The 21,728-nt window shown below is 47.5% G+C and overlaps 1 protein-coding gene and 1 long non-coding RNA gene across 4 annotated transcripts in view; one reads left to right on the forward strand and one right to left on the reverse strand.

Annotated features, from left to right (window-relative positions):
- Nucleotides 1-10,487: 10,487 nt before the first annotated feature.
- On the reverse strand, nt 10,488-13,292 carry LOC131816278 (uncharacterized). Its single transcript, XR_009347999.1, has 2 exons — nt 12,945-13,292; nt 10,488-11,348 (listed from the first exon to the last, which is right to left on the reverse strand). It is a non-coding gene; the product is annotated as an uncharacterized LOC131816278 (long non-coding RNA).
- A 3,085-nt stretch (nt 13,293-16,377) lies between these two features.
- The window catches only part of LOC131816128 (conserved oligomeric Golgi complex subunit 2-like), a 40,007-nt gene continuing 34,656 nt past the window's right edge, over nt 16,378-21,728 (forward strand). For all 3 annotated transcript variants that reach the window (XM_059148544.1, XM_059148545.1, XM_059148543.1), the window contains exon 1: nt 16,378-16,588. In XM_059148544.1, the coding sequence (XP_059004527.1) occupies nt 16,517-16,588 (72 nt within the window). In that variant the 5' untranslated portion in view covers nt 16,378-16,516. The remainder of the gene's footprint in view (nt 16,589-21,728) is intronic.

The raw sequence follows: 21,728 nt of genomic DNA on the forward strand, positions 1-21,728 counted from the left end.
GTCACGGTCAGGGGTAGGGTTAGTGTCCGGGTTAGGTCAGTGTCAGGGTTAGCATTAGGGTCAGGGTCAGGGTCAGGGTCCTGGTTAGGTTTGAGTCATGGTTACGGTAATGTCAGAGTTAGGTTTAGGTTCAGGGTCCACATCAGGGTCAGTGTCAGGTTAGGTTTAGGTTTAGGGTTCAGGTCAGGATCACAGTCAGGGTCAGGTACGGGGTCAGGGTCAGGGCTTGGGTGAGGGTTTGGGGCAGGCTCAGAGTCAGTGTCAGGGACAGGGCTAGTGGTTACTCTTAGGGTTAGCACCGCTCCTGTATCATGGACCCATCCATTCAGGGTCTCAGGATAAACCCTGGGCAGAAGGGTGTAGACCCTACAACCGATCCCACTTAAGCAGCCTGAAACTGGGTGTGAACATGACTTACCCACCAAACATCTAAACCCTCATCAGCCTCATCCTGCTTGGGGCATCTCCACCCACAATGCCTTGGCCAGGTCCTCTTTTCACACAGACACACAGTCAACCAGAGGCACACACACACACACACACACACTCACACACACAGACAGGGAGGAGACCTAGGGCTACACCCATAGATCAGAAGGTGTGGGACTCTCTGACTCTGAGCCCACTGGTGTCACTTTTGATTTTATTAGCCAAAGGGCCTGAGGCGTTGGGGAAACATGATATGACCTGCCAGGTTGGGGACGTTTCTGGCGGACAAGCTCACTTCTCCCTGCATCCTCTCGGCTTCAGTACAGCACAACATGTCGCTTCCTTTAGGATGTGCCTAGAAATGAGCTGCACAGGGTTTTTTCTCTGTTATGGGGTGCCATGATACGTGGGTTCCAATTCCGTTGGGCTATGTCATCAGGGACTGAGGTCACCACTGCCTCGGTGCTACTTACTGAACTTCCTGCTCCCACCAGAGCACCCTGAGCACGCCCATCCCCAAGCTGCTCAAGGCTCACCCACCACCCCATGCCCTGTTCATCCAGTGACCTCCACACAGCCAATCCCAGCCCCTGGGAGTCCTGGATGCAACTGTTGTCCCCGCTTCTGGGAACAGAGATAGGTTCAGACCGAGTTAGGGTTAGGGTTAGGGTTAGGTTCAGGGTTGGTGTTAGCGAGAGATTTAGGGTCAGGGATAGGTGAGACATCGTTGGGGTCAGGGTTAGCGTTAGGGTTAGGGTAGGGGTCAGGGCTAGGGTTAGGTTCATGGTTAAGTTTAGGGTCAGGCTCACAATAGGGTCAGGGTTACCGTTACGGTCAGAGTCAGGGTCAGGGTCAGTGTTAGCGTGACGGTTAGGTTAAGGGTCAGGTTCACGGTCATGGTCAGATTTAGGGTCAGTTTCAAGTTTTGGTGTGGGGGCAAGGTTCATGTCAGCGTCAGGGTTAGGTTTGGGGCAGGTTTAGTGTCAGGGTTAGGGTCAAAGTCATGATTAGGTTTATGGTTATGGTAAGGTCAGCTTTATGTTTAGGTTCTGTTTTATGAGTAGGTTCGGAATCAGGGTTAGCTTTAGGGTTACGATTCTGTTCAGGCTCGCGGATTGGGTCAGAGTTAGGTTTACAGTCATGGTTAGGGTCAGTCTTAAGGTCAAGGCCAGGGTCAGGTTTAAGGTTAAGGTCTGACATAGGCAAAGTTCAGAGTTAGGGTTATGATCAGGGTCAGGGAGAGGGTCAATATTATTGTTAAAGTGGGGTTAGAGTTAGGATTAGAGGTAGTTTGAAGGTTAGGGTTAGACCGGGTTAGGGTCAGTGTCAGGGATAATGTTTTGCGTTAGTTTTACTGTTAGGTTCAGTTTATGTTTCGGGTCAGGGCCTGTGTTAGTGTCAGGGTCAGGGTTACGTTTAGGGTTAGAGTTAGCGTCAGGCTCCCATTTAGTGCCAGCGTTAGTGTCAGAGTCAGGGTCAGTGTCACTGTTAGGGTCAGGGTTAGGTTTATGGTCTTTGCCTGGGTCAGGGTCAGGGTGAAATCTAGGGCCAGTGTCAGGATACGGTCAGGTTCAGGTATTGGGTTAAAGTCCACATTCGGGTCAGGGACAGGGTTACGTAGTTGTCATTGTTAGGGTCATGGTTAGGTTTAGGGTCAAGGCCAGGGTCAGGTTTAGGGTCAGGGTTGGTAGAAGCAAAATTCAGAGTTAGGGTTATGATCACAATCAGATATAAGGTCAGGGTTATTGTTAAAGTTTAGGGTTAGTGTTAGAGTTAGCGTTAGTTTAATGGTTAGGGTTAGAATGTGTTAGGGTCAGGGTCCGTGGTAGGTTAGGGGTTAGTGTTAGAGTTAGTTTCAACAATAGGATTCGGTGTAGGGCCCGTGTTAGTGTCAGTGTCTGGGTTACATTTAGGTTTAGAGTTAGGGTCAGGCTAACAGTCAGGCTCAGGTTTAGTGTTCAGGTCAGGGTCGGGATAACTGTTAGGCTCAGGCTTAGGTTTATGGTCATGGTCTGGGTCAGGGTCAGCGTTAAGTTTAGCGCCAGTATCAGGTTTATGGTCAGGTTCAGGTATTGGTTTAAAGTCCACATTCGGGTCAAGGACAGGTTTATGTAGTGATCAGTTTAGTGTCATGGTTAGGATTAGGCTCAGGGTCAGGATTAGGTGAAGGTCATGGCCAAGGTCAGGCTTAGGGTCTGGCTTTGGCTTAGGGTCAATGTTCGGTTCAGTGTCACTGTTAGGCTTTGGCGATAGGGTGTGGGATTGGGGTTAGGGTTAGAGTTAGAAGTAGGGATATGGTTAGGGTTAGGGTTAGACAGCGTAAGGTCAGGGTAAAGGTTTGGTTTAGGGTAGGGGTTATTGTTAGGGTCAGGGTCAGCGTTAGGTTTAGGTTCAAGGTCTGAATTAGGGTCATGGTTAGAGTTACCTTTAGGTTTAGGGTTAGGGTCAGGTTCACAGTCACGGTCAGGTTTAGGGTCAGTATTAGGTCAGCGTCAGGGTTAGGATTAGGGTCAGGGTCAGGGTCATGGTTAGGTATGAGTCATGGTTACGGTAATGTCAGAGTTAGGTTTAGGTTCTGGGTCCACATCAGGGTCAGTGTCAGGCTTAGGTTTAGGTTTAGGGTTCAGGTCAGGATCACAGTCAGGGTCAGGGTCATGGCTTGGGTTAGGGTTTGGGGCAGGCTCACAGTCAGTGTCAGGGTCAGGGTTAGTGGTTACTGTTAGGGTTAGCTCCGCTCCTGGGTCATGGACCCATCCCTTCAGGGTCTCAGGATAAACCCTGGGCAGAAGGGTGTAGACCCTACACCCGATCCGAGTTAACCAGCCTTAAACTGGGGTGTGAAAATGACTTGCCCACCAGACATCTAACCCCTCATCAGCCTGATCCTGATCCTGCTTGGAGCATCTCCACCCACGATGGCATGGCCAGGTCTTCTTTACACACAGACACTCAGACACCCAGAGGCACACACACACACACACACACACACACACACACACACACACACAGACGGTGAGGAGACCAAGGGCTACACCGGTGGATCAGAAGGTGTGGGATTCTCTGACTCCTAGCCCCCTCGTGTCACCTTTTGATTTTAGTAGCCAAAGGGCCTGAGGTGTTGGGGAAACCTGATATGACCTGCCAGGGAGGGGACGTGTCTGGAGGGCGAGCTCTCTACTCCCTGCATCCTCTGGGCTTCAGTACAGCAGAAGAACATGTCGCTTCCTTTAGGATGTGCCTTGAAATGATCTAGGTAGGGGGGTTTTCTCTGTAATGGGGTGCCTGGATACGTGGGTTCCAATTCCATTGGGCTCTGTCATCACGGTAGTGAGGTCACCACTGCCTGGGGGCTCCTTATCGAACTTCCTGCTGCACCATAGCTCCCTGAGCCACCGGTCCCCAAGCTGTTCAAGGCTCACACTCCACTCCATGCAGGGCCCATCCAGTGACCCGCATACAGCCTCCATCCAGCCCGTGGGAAGCCTGGGTTCAGCTGTTGTCCCCGCTGGAGGGAACAGAGATCGGTTTATACTAGGTTAGTGTTAGGGTTAGGGTTAAGAAAGACGTAGGGTCAAGGTTAGTGTTAGACGTCATTGGGTTCAGGGTTAGCGCAAGGCTTAGGGTAGGGGTCAGTGTTAGGGTTAGGTTCATGGTTAGGTTTAGGGTCAGGCTCACAGTAGGGTCACGGTTAGCGTTACGGTCAGAGTCATGGTCAGGGTCAGTGTTAGGCTGACAGTTAGATTTAGGGTCAGGTTCAGGGTCATGGTTTGATTTAGGGTCAGGTTCAAGTTTTGGTTTGAGGGCAAGGTTCATGTCAGGGTCAGGGTTAGGTTTGGGAAAGGTTTAGTGTCAGGGTTAGGGTCAGGGTCAGGGTTAGCTTTATGGTTATGGTAAGGTCAGCTTTATGTTTAGGTTCTGTTTTATGAGTAGGTTCAGGATCAGGGTTAGCTTTAGGGTTACGATTCTGTTCAGGCTCACGTATTGGGTCAGAGTTAGGTTTACAGTCAGGGTTAGCGTCAAGGCTAGGGTCAGGTTTAAGGTTAAGGTCTGACATAGGCAACGTTCATAGTTAGGGTTATGAACAGGGTCAGGGAGAGTGTCAGGATTATTGCTAAATTGGGATTAGGGTTAGGGTTAGAGGTAGGTTGAGGGTTAGGGTTAGACCGGGTTCGATTAGTGTCAGGGACAATGTTAAGGGTTAGTTTTAGGGTTATGTTCAGGATTAGGTTTCGGGTCAGGGACCGTGTTAGTTTCAGGGTCAGGGTTACATTTAGGGTTAGAGTTAGGGTCAGGCTCACATTCAGTATCAGGTTTAGTGTTAGGGTCAGGGTCAGGGTCACTCTTAGAGTCAGGGTTAGGTTTATGGTCTTTTCCTGGGTCAGGGTCAGGGTGAAGTCTAGGGCCAGTGTCAGGTTTATGGTCAGGATCAGGTATTGATTTAAAGTCCACATTCGGGTCAGGGACAGGCTTATATAGTGGTCATTGTTAGGGTCATGGTTAGGTTTAGGGTCAGGGCCAGGGTCAGGTTTAGGGTCAGCGTCTGGTATAGGCAAAGTTCAGGGTTAGGGTTATTATCATAGTCAGGTATAGGCTCAGGGTTATTGTTAAAATTTAGGGTTAGTGTTAGGGTTAGTGTTTGATTGATGGTTAGGGTTAGAACTTGTTATGATCAGGGTCCCTGGCAGGGTTATGGGTTAGTGTTAGGGTTAGCTTCAGCGATAGGATTCGGGGGAGGGCCCGTGTTAGTGTCAGGGTCAGGGCTACATTTAGGGTTAGAGTTAGGTTCAGGCTCACAGTCACGGTCATGGTTAGGGTTAGGGTCAGGGTTAGGATTTGGGTCAGGGTCAGGGTCATGGTTAGGTATGAATCATGGTTATGGTAACGTCAGCGTTAGGTTTATGTTCACGGTCCACATCAGTGTCAGTGTCAGCCTTAGGTTTAGGTTTAGGGTTCAGGTTAGGATCACAGTCAGGGTCAGGGTCAGGGTCGGGTCTGTGCTTGGGTTAGCATTTGGGGCAGGCTCACATCAGTGTCTGGGTCAGGGTTAGTGCTTACTGTTAGGGTTAGCCCCGCTCCTGGGTCATGGACCCATCCGTTCAGGGTCTCAGGATAAACCCTGGGCAGAAGGGTGTAGACCCTACACCCGATCCCACTTAAGCAGCCTTAAACTGGGGTGTGAACATGACTTGCCCACCAGACATCTTACCCCTCATCAGCCTGATCCTGCTTGGGGCATCTCCACCCACGATGGCATGGCCAGGTCCTCTTTACACACAGAAACACAGACACCCAGAGGCACACACACACACACACACACACACACACACACACAGGTATACTATGCAGCCATCAAAAATGAAATCTTTCCATTTGCTATGACTTGGATGGAACTAGAGGGTATTATGCTAAGTGAAGTAAGTCAATCAGAGAAGGCAATTATCATATGATCTGTCTGATATGAGGAATTTGAAATGCAGGGTAACGGGTCATGGGAGGTAGGAAGGGAAAAAATGAAACAAGATGGGTTGGGGAGAGATACAAACCATAACACTTAATCTCACAAAACAAACCTAGGTTTGCAGGGATGGAGCGGGTGGCCGGGTTATGAACATTGGGGAGGGTATGTGATATGGTGAGTTCTGTGAAATGTGTAACACAGAAAATCACAGACCTGCACCCTTGGGGCAAATAGAACATTATATGTTAATTAAAAAAAATTTTACCTGTGCTTTATGCAGTCTGGGGGAGGATGGGCACACATATAAACCCAAATAGTGATTGATCCACCTGAGACCAATAGGACCAATCAGAGTCTCCCTGGGATTGATATGTAAATGACAGGAAGACAAATTTCTCTCTTTACGCGAGTGACTGGTCTTGCTGGATGGGATTCAGGAGCTGGCCATGACCATCTTCCTGGACACTTGAAGAGTCTGACCAGAAAAGAAAGCAGCCATATGGAGACGAGTAAACATGAGACATGGACAAAGAGAAAAGTGTTTTGCCGTTTTCCAGTCCCTAGTTCTTGATTCTGAAATTTTAGTTCTGCAGCTCTTCTTTTGATTTTTTAAAAAGATTTTTTTATTTATCTGACAGAGATCACAAGTAGGGAGAGAGAGGAGGAAGCAGGCTCCCTGCAGAGCAGAGAGCCTGGTGTGGGGCTCGATCTCAGGACCCTGGGATCATGACCTGAGCCGATGGCAGAGGCTTAACCCACTGAGCCACCCAGGTACCCCATCTTCTTTTGGATTTTTATGAACTTCTGTGGTATCCACCCCTACAGGAACCTGGACATTCCTTTGTTTTTTGTTTGTTTGCTTCCTTTTCCCTTTTGGTTCCTCCAGTTTTCTTTGGATTGCTGCCACTTGCAAGCAAAGGGTCTTGTAAAAATACCACACCAAGGAAATTCACACGTCCTTAGGAGCTATTGAGTAAGTTCCTGTAGGGGAAGGACACAGTGAGATGCACATTTTAGAGTGATCATCTTAGAATAAGTTTAGAGGATGAATTGGTGTGAGGAGGGGAGGGAAAGGGGCATATTCCTGAAGATGAGATGACAGGTTGGAAGGCCGTTATGGTCATTCTGGCAAAGTATGGTGAGTGCCTGAAACAGAAGAGAAAAGGGGGCCGAGGAAAGATTAAACTTACACAAGGTGAGAAGACTAATGAGATTTTATGAAATCTGAGTTTGTGAAATCGGATATTGCTAGGCTTTTAGCACACTTACTTTGGGATCTAATCTTCAAAAATATTTAAATATCTCTGGTGGTGACAACACCATCGTCTTTCCAGTGATTAAGAACTCTGAAATCTTAATCTGGCCTGGGCTGTAGAATGTCAGCTGCGGCTTGAGCACAACAAAAAGCCGTTGAAGGGTTTTACACTGGTGGGTGGAGGGTGGTCATGGGATTCCTTTTGCATTTTTAAAATGTCATTTTTGGCTGCTGTGTAAAGAATGGATAGAGAAAAGGCAAAGATAGTAACAAATCATTCTCCAATATTTACGGAACATCTACTATGTGTCAGGTACTGTTCTAAACCCTAAAGACAGAATAGTTAACAAGAGACAAAATAAATTTGATGTCCTCTTGGAGTTTTCATTTTAGTTGTTGAGTGAGAAATGAAGCAAATAAATACACATACATATCAGGGGTTGATGTGGGGTAGGAAGGAAACTAAGCTGAGTGAGTGGACATGGGGTGTGGGGTTTAGGGGAGCAGGTTGGTATTTTCTATGGGACTGTGTCAGGGAAGTCTCCCTCATTTGAGGAAAGACCTGGAGGAAATTAAGGAACAAGCAGTTGTGCTGTTTGGAGAAGAGCATCCCACACAAAGCAAACAGGACTGATGTTTAAAGGTCAGGAAGCTCAAAAAAACCCAGCCAGGAAAGGAGCCATCATCACTGTCCAGTGTGGAAGAGGAAGGGAGAGCCAACATCACGATGAAAAAGATAGAATATTTCCAGAGAAGTGGAGGGAGTTCTATGTCTATAGGACTGACAGGTTGATTCATTTGGATCTGAAAGTTAATCATTGGATTTGGCAACTTGGTGGTGATTAGCGATCTTGTAAAATATCTGTGTAGGTGTAGTCGTGGGACCAGTGACTGTTAACAGTGTCTGAAGTGCAAAAAAAATTTCAGGGTTTGGATTCAAATGGGAGCAATGGATATAAAGAGCAGTGAGCAAGTCTGACTTCTGTTTTGGAGGTCAAATCAGTTGGTTTTGCTGATGGATTAGATACGAGAAAAGGGAAAGGGGGAATTTATCCCAGGGGCTGAGGCTTTAGTCAGTAGGAGGTGGGGATGCTGTTTACTAAGATGGGGAGACTGGGACAGGAGCAGGTGAGGAGGGAGCAGGATATAAATCATGGTGAAAATAAGACTCCTGTTACATATTCATGGAGAAATATGCTGCAGGCAGCTGGCCATGTGATTATCAGCTCCAAGGGAGGGTTAGGATTAAAGACGTTAACTTCAGAGCCTTCAGCTTCTACAAAGAACTTAAATCAATGATGCTGAATGGAATCGGCCAAAGCAGTGGTTTTAAAACTGGGGCTGGGAGGCAAGTAGTTTTGCTCCCAGGGCCGATTGAACAATATCTGGCGACATTTTTGGTGGTCACCACTTGGGGGGGGGGTGCTGCTGGCATCTAGTGGCTAGAGACCAGAGATGCTGCTAACTGTCCTGCAGGGCACAGGACAGCCCCACAGCAGAGAATCACCCACCAGGTATCAATAGTGCTAGGTTGTGAAAGCCTGATCGAGGGAGAGAGAGAGAGCGAGAGAGAGCGAACGCATAGCTACAGAAGACCCAGAATCAAGCTCTTCAAAGGGGCAGAGATGAAATAGAGAAGCAAATTGAGAATACAGGTCCAGGATGGTAGGAAGAGAAACCATGTGATTAAGAGGGCACTAAGGAAGCGGGAACCTAGAGACACCGAGTACATTCACGTTTGCTAGTGATAGGCGTGTATGGTGCATGGACCGCCTATGAGAATTCACACACCTTGCACATTTTTAAGTGGACATCTGGAACTTTTTAATCATAAACTTCTCATCATAATATATGTATATTTTATTAACTAGGTGTTGAAAATATTAAACATTTAAAAAATGAGATAGAGGGCACCTGGGGGGCTCAGTCACTAAGCAGCTGCCTTTGGCTCAGGTCATGATCCCAGGGGCCTGGGATGAAGGCCCACATTCCTGATCAGCAGGAAGCCTGCTTCTCCCTCCCCCGCTCTCCCTACTTGTGTTCTGTGTGTGTGTGTGTGTGTGTGTGTGTGTCTACTAAATAAATAAATAAATATTTAAAAAGAAAATGAGAAAGAAAAGGATCGACTTCATTGGAATAACATTTGCCTGCTACAAGTTGATTTTTTTTTAAAGCAGAACAGTCTCATTTTCTGTTATTTTATTTCCCAAACCATACTAGAATGGAATGAAACCATTAAAATCCTTACTTGTGCTTTTCCCTATTATGTCCCTAAAAATATGTAGTTTAATTTAAATATGAAGGAATGAGTGTCACTAACCAAAACTGATTGATATTCTGAGCACTTCCAACATCTGCCCTAATCCCCTTTCCGATGTTAACCTTTACCCTTAATAAGGAGAGTAAGCTCTAAAGGTGGAGCCCCAGGACTGCCCTCAGAAGGGCATTATTTGAAACAAAACTGGTATTTCAACTTTGGTATCAGCCCAAGTCCTACACTCTAATAAGATCTGAGAGGAGTGTCTTGATCTTCCAGGAAGGAGAGGAGTATCCTGATATCAGACCCAAGAATGGGCATATCACCTATCCTACAGAGTACACATGGAGTTTGGATCTGGAAATGGACTCCCTTAAAATGATCTGCACATAAGGATTCGTTATAGAGATTTTTCAACTACCCTTGGGGACATGGTACCCTACACCCACAGGTGTAGACAAATATTTTACAAGCTATGCTGGGAATGAGGTGGGGAGAGAAATATGGAGGTTGTTATAGGAAGGTAGAAGGTTAAAGGAAGTCTTTGTTTTGGGTTTTTTCCTTTTGTTTTTAAGAAAAAGGTCATTTGTCTTCTGACTGGAAGGATCCATTGGAACAAGAACTTGATATTGACCCTGGGAGTGGAGTCCTGGAGAGGGCTGGAAGGAACAAATCCCAGGCACAAGGAAGAACAAACCCTAGCTGGAGATGTCTGCTCTTCTCAATAAACCTGCTCTGTCTTCAAATCTTTCTGTGTTTCTTGTACATTTCTCCAATTACCATGTAAATTCCATTATGCCAGGGACTTTTCTGTGTCGTTCACCACAGATTTACAAACACTCATGGCACTCTGTAGCACACAGTAGGTACTGACTAAATATTTGTTGAGTAAATGTCTAAAAACAAATTAAAAATGGATACAAATGTAGGTATAGATTTGATTGGGTGGTGGTAAGATAAGGGAATTCCTGCACAAAGGGCTTTTATTTTCTTGAAGTGTCACACTAGTGATGAAGTTTTGGAACACAGGTGAGGTTTGGTGGGGTGAGGTCCAGAGCCGATGACCAAGAAAGGATTCTTGAGACGTCTTAGGTGCAAATGGTGGTTTTATTAAAACACAGGGACAGGACCCAAGGGCAGAAAGAGCTGCTCAGACAGAGGCATGGTTGACTGGGAGCTGAGGAAGGTGAGGACAAAGGGGGTGTCCAGAAGGACTGTCATATGATAAAGAAGAATTTCAGGATAAGGGAGACCTGGTTATTGTCAAGTCAAGGCTGTTTTTGCCTCTAATGTGGGAAAGCATGAAGACAGTCGGAAGTTTCCTGGAGATATGTTACTTTCCTCCTATCACACATCCTTGTCAGTGACCTTTGGGCTTAGCAGAAATTCAGTTTTATTACACTTCCCTCCCCCTTAGCCTCCCTCAATTTTATGGAGGGGAGGGTGATGTTAGGGCTTCCGGAAACTGAGGTATGGGTCTCTGGAAGTCAGGCTATTGATGAGAAATCTTCTTCCTTCCTTGTAAGTCACTAGGACATTCGTAGATGGAGGGATACTCTTGTCCTGCAGGACTGGGATCTCTATCAGTTAAGCATCGTTTTTCCTTTAGGGCAGCCAGGAGTGCATGAGGAATGTTACACATATGGCTTGGGGAGAGGGTGTAGGGCGCCAGCTTCTGCTTTGTCCTAAGCTTGCCTTCTGCTCCCTCATCCCTAGGACAGGAGCTGGGAGTGAGGTGACATAGTTCAGAAGAGGTGGGGGTAGGGATTGTTGAGGCAAGTCTTGAAGGAGGGAAAGCAAACTCACCGGAGAGACAAGGGAGTTTGAAGCCAGGGTTGAGTATCCACTGGAGAATTGTGGTCAAGTGTTTTAAAGTACAGCAGGTTGGCTCAGCTGTATGATTCCTTCCTGGTTTCTGGTGCATGCCGCTGGCATTGGTAGAATCATTTCTAAAGAAACAAAGAAAAAGAGGATAAGCCATTCTTTCACAAACGATGATGAATCAAGTTTTGAACATGCTGGGTTTTGAGGCACAGGTGGGGCATCAGTGAAATAGCATGAGTAGGTAGTCAGTTACACGGGCCTGGTGGGTAGGAAAGAAACAGATGTTTATGTATCAGTGGGAGAGATGTTGGCTAGGGAATGGGAGCTGAAACCAAGGGCACAGTTGATATCACTACAAGAGAGGGTAGCTTGGAAGAGAAAGGTTAACTGAACCCCCGGGGAAACCCTGATGGGAATGTCACATGCATTTCTCAGGCATGCCAATGTTGACACAGATTACTGTAACTCCTGGGGGCCAGAAGCCATGTCTTTGAGATTCATTCATTCTCTGCCTCTGGCATAGCGTGGGCCACATTGAAGGTAATTCTAAAATTCATTCCGATTTGATTTCATTGCACTTTTCATTTACCAGAATCTTGTCATGGTTTGATAGTGTATCATTTTCTCGAAAAGATTAAATAAGGACCATTTTACAAATATGAGATGAATGCCTGAAGGGATTTTGTTTAATTCATTCATTAGCTCGGGAACCACTAAGATGTTACCACCACTTCAAGCAAGAATCTCAAGGCAGGGACGCCTGGGTGGCTCAGTTGGTTAAGCAGCTGCCTTCGGCTCAGGTCATGATCCCGGCGTCCTGGGATCGAGTCCCACATCGGGCTCCTTGCTCAGCAGGGAGCCTGCTTCTCCCTCTGCCTCTGCCTGCCATTCTGTCTGCCTGTGCTCACTCTCTCCCCCTCTCTCTCTGATAAATAAATAAAAATCTTTAAAAAAATAAAATAAAAATAAAAAAAAAAAAAAAAAAAAAAAAAAAGAATCTCAAGGCAGACACATATACAATCAGTAATACTTAAACGAATTTGCTTTGATAGATGCAAATAGATATGCAAATAGAATGCAAATGGATGCAAAACTGCCTTCTACCAAAGGAAAGGGGGTCAACTGTACTTCCAGTGGACAAAATTCATTTACATATAGCTAGACAAGATCATCTGCATCCACATCAATTATGTACAATCTATAGAGTTGCAAAATAGCTCAAAGACAAGAAAGGCACAGAATATCCCATAGAATTGGTCAGCCCAGAAGGGTACATGAGACAACACCTGTTTTCCCTTGGAAGACACTATAATCTTTTAGGTTCATTTCAATGTCTTTCATGATTTTGCCTATGCTTTAAAAGAGAAAAAAAAGTTACCCTTATCATTCTTATTAGTTTGAAAAAAAAACTAATAAAATACTAGTCTGTTATAAAATACACATGGAAGAATGTTCTGGCACTATCATACCCAATTTGGGGTACTAACTGATTAGGAAGATGAGGCAGAATTTGGGAGCCCGTAGGATGAGTCTGTTTCCGGTTTGAATGGGAAACATTTAAGAATCAAACTAAATGATCTCAAATCCACTCTGGAATTAAACAGGTTATAAGGAAAATACAGAAGATGTTGAAATGGACCTGTTGGCTCATTGTGAGCTTTCCTGGTCGAATTGAGACCTCTACCATGATGCTTGTCCTCCATGTCCCACCCGTCCCATACCTGCTATCCTGTCACCAAAGGGCCACCAGACTTTAGGCTCAGTCTGCAGTTCCAAATGGAAACCCTCTGTTCCCACAGTAGTGGACAGGATGACTCTGGTTGCTGGTGGAAGCGTCAGCTGCTTTAGTCCAACAGTTCAAGAGAGGATCAGAAGAGCATAAGGACGATATTGGAAAAAAATGCTCGGGCGAATGTCCAGAACACAATATTTCTCTTTGCAATTTTTGAGTGTTCTGTAGCCAACCTGCCAAAAAAAAATGTGAAAACTATAAATAGAGAGGAGTGGGAAGGAGAAATGAGGACCTGTCACAGTGCCAGCAAAAATAGGGAACTGAGAATCTTCCAGAGATTCAGAGTCAAAGGGGGTTAATATTTACTTAGAAAAGAAGTCGTGGGCACAAGTTCTAGGATGAAATGAAGGCAAGAGAGGGAAGTTAGGGAATCGAGAGAGAGAGAGAGACTTGAAGATAAAAAAAGTCAACTTAAAGTCTCATTCCTCATTAAGGAAAGTACAGATCAGAGAAGAGGGGAGAGACTGGGATATAGCTGATCGCTGATTGTGTCTGGCTCTGATTAGAAGCTTTGTATCCACTTTTTAATTTCATCTTCCAGCCTGTTTCCTGGATTCCAGCTTCTATTTCCTATGAAATAGGTACCATCACCAAAGACGAGAGTCAAACATGTAACAGTAGTCAAATCTTTAACAGCGTGGACAACTAACTAACCAAAAGCTGGCCCGGGGACCCCTGCAGAGTCAAGTGTTACACGCCCAGTGCCTGGATCGCGAGGCCATGGTAGGGATCTTGGGAAGGGTTCAGGGTAGGGAGACACACAGCAGGTTCTGGCCAGAGGCTAGTTACCAAACTTTGTGTGGCTGAAGGGGTGTGTACCAGCTGAGTGTCAGCTCCCAGATGAAACTGAGGGAAATGTCCTTTGGGAAGGTTTCCGCTGACTCTCTGCCTTTCCTTCATCCTCCCCAGGGTGTTCCATTAGCATTTGGGGTCTGGGGTCTTGCCTGTTGCTCCTGGCTTTGGTGGGCCACGCCACTGCCACAGCCAGGGCTCCAAGTGGCAGTGAACTGTATGGGCTCTTGACTGTTCCCTCCTGACTCTCGGAAGGAGAACAGGCAGCAGGGATTTTCATTCTTTGTTGGAACCTACTCTCTTCAGCAACCCCAAGATCAGTACCCCAGGCTGCACAAGCTCAGGTTCATGTCTTTACCAAAGGCCGGCAATAATTTCAGAAAGGAATGACAATGAAGGCAAAAAACAGTTCAACTACTCGCTCATCTGGACTTCTAGGGCAGGGAGGTTCCCAGAAAACTTTGTTCCGTCAGTCTGGCACCCTTGCCCCCCCTCTCGGTGCCTTGGTGATGAGTGTGGGCCTTGCTGTTTACGCTGCCTGAATTTGCCCTTGTCGCTTATTAGCACTGTGGCCCTACAAGTCTGAGAGGCTAAAAGTCATGCCTCTCAGAGCCAATCAGAATAGCTTATTAGACGTATTGACTCTGGCATAGTAGGCCTGTGCGGCAATCTCTCTTCTTCATCCCTCCTCCTTCTCAGTCTTCCCCTCCTCCACCTCTTCCTCCTCCTTCTTTGATGTGTAAACCAAGGTATTTGGGGAGCAGGGAATGATGTGATGTTTGGGATTTACTTTAAAATATATTCAGACCTCCCCTCTCTCCCAAAAACAAAAATACAGGCACTTTGGGGGCAGTAGAAGGAGGAGGGCCTATGAAACAGTTGGGGAAGCAGAGTGATAAGTACTCGGAAGGGCCGGGATCCTTCTGCTCTACACACTTTGGTGTATGCTTGAGAATTTTCATAATAAGAGTAAACAAACAAAGATCAAATAATGAGGATTTCATTCCCTATATCCAAATGACCACAACAGGGCATAGAATGCACTTGCATAGTTGCTCCCCTGGCAATTTATTCTGATTCTCCAAATAAGATTCCAGCTCTCATCCTACCTGTCATAGTCTCTGGATATTGACTGGGCACGTTTTCCTCAACAAAGCCTTGCCAGGCCCACTGCTAGGGAATGTATTGTTTCAGATTATGTACTCAGGTTTTAAAGATTTTTTTTTATTTATTTATCAGAGAGAGAGGGGGAGAGAGCGAGCATAGGCAGACAGAATGGCAGGCAGAGGCAGAGGGAGAAACAGGCTCCCTGCTGAGCAAGGAGCCCCATGTGGGACTCGATCTGAGGATGCTGGTATCATGACCTGAGCCGAAGGCAGCTGCTTAACCAAGTGAGCCACCTAGGAGTCCCTGTACTCAAGTTTTTTTTTTTTTTAAAAGTGACCAGTTTCCCGTTTGGAGTGACTGGAATGTAAGACTCACTGTAAGCCATTGTCTTGCTGTGTCCCATCCCTTTCTAAGGACTGCTCATGCTATCTCTGGGAGATCACAGCATTGGGAGGGGAAGCCCAGTCCTGGGCTATTACAGCAAAGCTGCAGCCTGAAGGGCGCGTGTGAGATCTGTGGTTTGAGCTGTCAGAGTCTCACGGAGAAAAAAAAGAGAAATGAATCATCATTTGACCATGACATTCCCACTAAAGGGGAGGACAGTGGGAGAAAGAGCAAAGGAAGAGGAAAGAAAAATCTCAAAATAAATGTGGGGTGGACGGCAGGAGGAGGAGGGGGTCTCGGAAATTGGGGGCAGGTGTGGCGATCGAACCAACGCTAGCCACAAACACACGATTCCGCCCATTCTAGAGCGGACTGGACATAAACATGCTCGCACATCTACTTGTCGGCTGCGTTTTGTCGGCCGGCCGGTAGCGAGGTGATTCTTTAAGAGCTCTGAGAACCCAAACTTGTGGCCGCCCCGCAGCTGAGCTGAAGTGGAGCTGGGAGCGGCCCAGACGACCCGAGGCTGCCAGCTGACCACCTTCCTCCCTACAGATCGCTGGAGCCAAGCTCAGCGGGGGAGAAGCCAAGCTCGCAGGTGGGTGCCGGGGCTAAGGGCGAAAGCCGGGTTCCCAGAGAGGCCTCCGCGCCCAGGCGGCTGCAGCGGCGGCGCCTGGGGACCGGAGGCCTGACACCCGGACGCGCCCCCCTCTCTGGACAACCGGCCGCAGAAGTAAAGGGCCAGCATCCCGCCACGGCTATGCTTCCCGCGGGACAATCTCGGGAGAAGGTCCTGGAAGAGGTTCGCAGGCCGATTTTCCGAGGGAAAGGGCGAGGTGGGGAGGGAGCGCCCCTGACCCTCCCCGCCCTCCCTTCTCCCGCTCACCGGGGCATCAACAGCCTCGGGGCTGCCCTGCAGAAACGTAGGCGAGGTTGTAGTGTCGCCCTCCGCTGCACGGGGGCAGCATCACCTGCTGGCTCGATGGTAGCGGCCCGCGCGCCTCTCTTGGCGGAGGCAGGCGGAGGCAGGCGGAGGCAGGCGGAGGCGGGCCTGTGGCATCCTCTTTCATTGGCCGGGCAGGGGCGCTGCCATGTTGGAGGAAGCGGTGCCTTCTGTGCGGTGGAAATGCTGTGGCTTCACCGGTAGCGTCGGGGAGCGCAGCCTCCTACCTTTCCTCCTCGCTCGAGTGTTGGTGCTGAGAGGCGGCGGTCGGCGGGATGGAGAGAAGTAGGATGAACCTGCCCAAGGGGCCGGACACGCTCTGCTTCGACAAGGACGAGTTCATGAAGGTGCACGCCTGGGCTCCGCTCCCCGGAGCCGAGCCGTGGGTGGCCTGCCCTCCTTGGCCCTCCGGGGCCTCTCCTCGGGCTTCTCCTGTGGGCTTCCTGGGCTGTCCCCGCCCCGGACGGGTCCTCGGCGGGGACCTCACTGCACTTCACAGTGAGTCTCTTGGCCTCGGGTGGGCTAGGTGCAGCCTGGAGAAAGCACTCCTGTGAAATCGTGCACATTGAATGAAAAGGCCTGAAAGTTCAGGGCAAGTGGTTTTGAGCTAAACATAAAAGCCCCGGACCCGTAGGACCCGCCTCTGGTACCGTGCGGCACAGTCAGACCGCCGCTCCCCCGGCCTGCCAGAAGCCTCCCAGTGCCTTGTGCCTAGAAGCTGAGCGACTGTGCGTTGAACACATCTCTGAACACAAGTACTTACCAGGTATCGGGTCAAAAAGGCACTTAACCTAACGTTTATGCCTGACTTTTGTCTTAAGCTCCCGGAATGAGAAATCTGAAAGACTGCACTGTCCTTACTGGTTCTGGTCCAGTACTACAAAGCATACCAAGCTCCTTTTCTAAAGTTGCCCTACTTCTCTTGGTGAGGTCAGCCTGAAGCTGGCAGCAGATAACTGTAGGACATAAACTTACAGAATAGAAATTTAAACTGAAAAGACTTTACTGACAGGAAAGGTTCATCAGACATAGCCTTGAAAATGTCCCAAGGTTTGAATCAGAGCCAGGAGGAGCTTTATCTGTTTTCTGTATCCCTCTGGGTCTGTACTTAAACAATCAAAACGTATATGTTTAATTTCTAAGGATTGGGATTTAGTAGCTGGTTTCAGTGTTAAAAAGTTTTGGCTCTGTAGGTACCTAAAATTCTGAAAAGAGTTTGAATTTCTTACTTTTTTATGGCTTCAAGTCATAATATGTTTTTTTCTTTTTTGGGTTAACCAGCTAGTTCCTTTTTGATACTTGCATTCAGATCACATCTCCCAAACTCTGGCTTTAAAAGTGCTTATGTCTGGATCCTCTGCGGTGTGGCCATATCATTTTTAATATGTAGGGATGCCTAGACGAAGGTATATTGTACTCTTGTTTTTGTATGGTGATGTTAAGCAACTGTAATAAAAGGTGTAAATTGAATGGAGTGTCTGAAGGAGAGCACAGCGTGAATTCTCGGATCCAGAAACCTTTTGTTAACGAAGGACACGTGATTGATGAGGAGAGAGGTCATTGGAAGAAGAAAAGGCACACACACAGACTTAAAGAACGTCAAAGCACGGAAGTCTCTTTAGCTTGTCTGTCTTTGGACTTCGTCAGGCTTTCTTTGGGCCTAACACTAGCATTTTCTCGCACTTCCTCGCCCCGCCATCTTTCTCACTCTGAGCTGACAGAATGCCTTTGGTCAAAGCAGCTTCGGAAAATAGAAATCTCAAAATAGCAGTTCTAAAGTAGGACTTAGAGGTAGGAAGAGAGCAAACTGGGAAAGTGGCTAGAATGCCAGCAATTCCATATTCTTTCAAGGCTCTGACATTTCTGAATATAATGTACAATTTGTAGTGTTAATGAACGTGACCCCTTCATACATAGAAGGAAAATACATGGAACAGCTGTTCTGTGTAAAGTGGTATTGATCTTCTATGTGGGAGCTGGAGATAAAGGTTATATGCAATTTGTGTTTCCGTCAGAGAGATGTTTTGTTAAGTTACAGTTCCGAGGCAGAAATGAGTGGAGAGCTTGCTGTCGGGGTTGTATTTCTACATAGGTGTCTTGTTTGGCACATTTTGGAATGAGACTGAGATGGTAGAAAGGCAGATGGGGTGGGGCTGCGGTTGCACCTTGGACACTGCATACATTGAGGGGTCCACGTTGATGCAGTCTTCACGGTAGAGCTGCAGTCAGGTTTACAGCAGGAAGTTGCATGGTCATATCTGTTGAGTTCGAGCTGACTGGTGGCAGGAGACTACTTAAAAAGTCATGTTTATGAGATCTAATGAGAAATAGACGGGGAAAGGTATGCAAAAGAGGTAGGTGATCAAAGTGCAGGAATGGCAGATGGGAAGGGTCACCTGGGGCAGAGGCACTGGCAACATCATACTTTTTCGGCTTAGAAATATGAAAATCCTTTGGGTTGACAGCCAAATAATAGATGAGCAGGACATAAGGTATTGGTAGTAGGGGAGAAAGTGGCATAACAGATAAATTAGACCATTTACATGGGTGTGTGCTATTGACATCACATGTAGCCTTCCTCTTCCATCTCAACATATGACTTCATCTCCAGTTTTACAGAAAAATTAGCAGCCATCCCACGGGACCTCCTCCATCCTGCTGATCATGAGCCCATTCTTGTATTTGTCCCCTTCTCCTCCTCGCCTGGTACGGGGAGGGGCTCTCCTTCCTCCTCGGGTTCAGTCTCCACTCTGGCTCGGAGTCCATGCCCTCCCGCCCTTCCAGGAGCCTGCGAGGATCCTCTCCCCTGCACTCCTTCCCATCATGCGCTCCTGTTTGATTCTCTCCCACTTGACTGCCCCACCTCTAGGTATTGCCCTGTCACTGTCGCGCATCACAGCCAGTGCTCAGGGGTTGACTTGACTTTCCCACCTTCCACCCTTCAGGCCCTGTCGTTCCACTAAAGAGTTCTTACCAAAACTGTTTCTAAGTCAGCGCACCTGACCTTTCTCTGTCTCCTTACTTGACATCGCAGTAGACCAAATGCTCTGCATTGCTTCCTGTCTTTCTTCTACCTCTCTGATGTGTCTCCTGTGCAAAGTCATGCTCCTGGTAGCCACTGAATGCTAATTATGGGCTCAGCCCCGTGTTCCTTTCTTTCCCTAGGTGACCTTTTGTGCAGCTTCATGACCACCTATCAGCAGGTAAGGCAGATTCCTGTCTCTGGCCCACACGCCTCCTGAGCACCAGTTCTGTGTATCGGACTTGCTGACCTTTCTTCTCAGATGTGTCTGTGGCCCCTCAGACTCATCAGGTTCAAGACGGAATTCATGAGCACCTCCTCCACTGAAAACCACCTTTCTTATTCTATTGCCTCTCTCAGTAAACACTTCATCCGTTTAGCCTGGAGTCGGGAAACCAGAAGTCAACTCCTACTCTGTCACCTTTCCAAAATCTAGTCTGTCACACCAAGTCCTGTGGATTTCGCTTCCTAAACCTCTTGAGTCCATATACATCTTTCCATCACTTCTCGTACCTTTGCAGTGCGCCCTTGCCATCACACCGTAGAAGCTTCTCACCCAGTCTCCATGCGTCTTTCTTGTCTTTCTGGCCCCTGGTCTACACTGCAGGCAAGCCACTCTTGTCAGAATGCGGATGTGATCTTGTATGTACCAGGTGACTGGTCAGTCCACCAGCTCTTGAAAAACCATTTTCCCATGCACTCGAACGTATTTCAAAAGAATCAGTCCCCCATGGGGTAGTTTTCCTTGGTAGACAGTTTGTTTCTGTGCTGAGCCAGTCTGCCTCCTTCGAACTTCTCTGTGTCAGTTCCTCTCTGGAACTTGTGGCTTTGTTGGCACCCCGGGTAGGCACATGATGACCTTTTCCATGAGAAGTGAAGGCAGGAGCCCTCTGGACGGTGAATATATGTACCCTCATGTTCCATAGGTAAAAGAACCGTGTGTGGGGGTGGGGGGGTAAGTCCTTGAGGCTCCTCCCTGTTCTAATTGGGTGAACTGGGAATTTTGAGACAGGCAGCAGGTCCTGTGTGTCCTTGTTTGCAGGGAGCATGCATTCTGATGGACAAAACGGAAAAGGGGAAGAATGAGCAGCTGCTCAGATCTGTTTGTACTGTGCTGGCTGATTAGCTGTGACCTGCAGATGTGGGTCCCATCCTCGGCTCTGCTCTCTGCCTGCTTATGTCTGACTTGGGGCAAATCACTCGCCTCTGGCCTTCTGTTTGCTTGTTAGTATAATGAGGTGGTGCTTATCTATGTGATCTTTGCCAGCTCCTCTGAAAAGACTCCAGTCCATCCTGGCTTGCAGATAAGGAAACTGAGGCCTGAGGTGTGATGACTTCCTTTAAAGCCACACAGCTAGTTGGGGCCAATCACAGGCCAGATCTCCTGACCCCCACGCATCAGTCCTTGGAAATCCTACTGTAATATGTTCCTTTCCAGAGGCCACAGGTGGGAACTGAGGGAAGTGGGACAATAAGAACATTAAGAATAGCCCAGAAGATGGCACAATGTCTGCATGCCTTGGCACCTGCATTTCACCAATAGGGCCACCTCTTACCTTAGAAGAAGTTCCCACAGGGCTGGTGATCTTGATGCCTGGCCTGGAGCTTATCTACGGTAAATGGGACCAGAGGGAAGTGATGGCTGTTTGAGGTGGACTTTGTTGATGGCGGCTGGAGATAGCAGCTGACAGAGGAGGAAGAGGGAAGAGTGACAGATGGCAGATAGCCGCAGGCCCGCAGGTCAGCCACTGTTGCCCAGGGTCACCCATCCCCCGGAGCTGTCTTCGTATCACAGGAGCTGAGTGCTTACCCTGTGGGTTCTTAGTTCGATGTCACGTCTTGATGACAAGATTCCATTCTCTTCCGCATCAGTTTGAGACAGACATCGTAATGAAATTCTAATTATCCAAATATGGAATGTAAGCCTGGAACTCATTTTATAGAGATATTTTCTTATGTGAACTACTTTCCCTGATGATAGAGGAGTTGTGACGATGTAACATCAGATATAGTTTATCTGATTGGCACTTGTAAGAAGGGTTCCCGGCAAAAAAGAACTGTTTTTTTGTTGTTGTTGTCCTCCCTTTTGATCTTTTCCATTCCTTTTTTTTTTTTTTTTTTTTGTCTTGTGAGCGGTCATCTGATTTATAAAAAGATGCAACAAAAAGTAAAATGGTACAAGATAATCAGTTTCAAAACATAAAAAAGTGAGTGTCTTTAGCCATAGCTCAGAACAGAGGAACTGGGTAAGGAGAATTGCTTGTATGAACTGGCAACAGGAAAAGTTGGTAAAGGAGAGCTGAGGAACTCTATTAAGACATAGGAGTGAGGGGCTCCATCATCATCTGGCATTCGCTCAGTGTCGTCTATATGGTTAGAGATGTCCATGATGGGAACTCCAGCAATCTTCTGGGTCTGGGTCAGCTGATGCCACAGTGTAACACTCTGAATTACTTCTGTACTGA

Source organism: Mustela lutreola, chromosome 15 (assembly GCF_030435805.1).
Source record: "Mustela lutreola isolate mMusLut2 chromosome 15, mMusLut2.pri, whole genome shotgun sequence".
Taxonomy (NCBI): Eukaryota; Metazoa; Chordata; class Mammalia; order Carnivora; family Mustelidae; genus Mustela; species Mustela lutreola.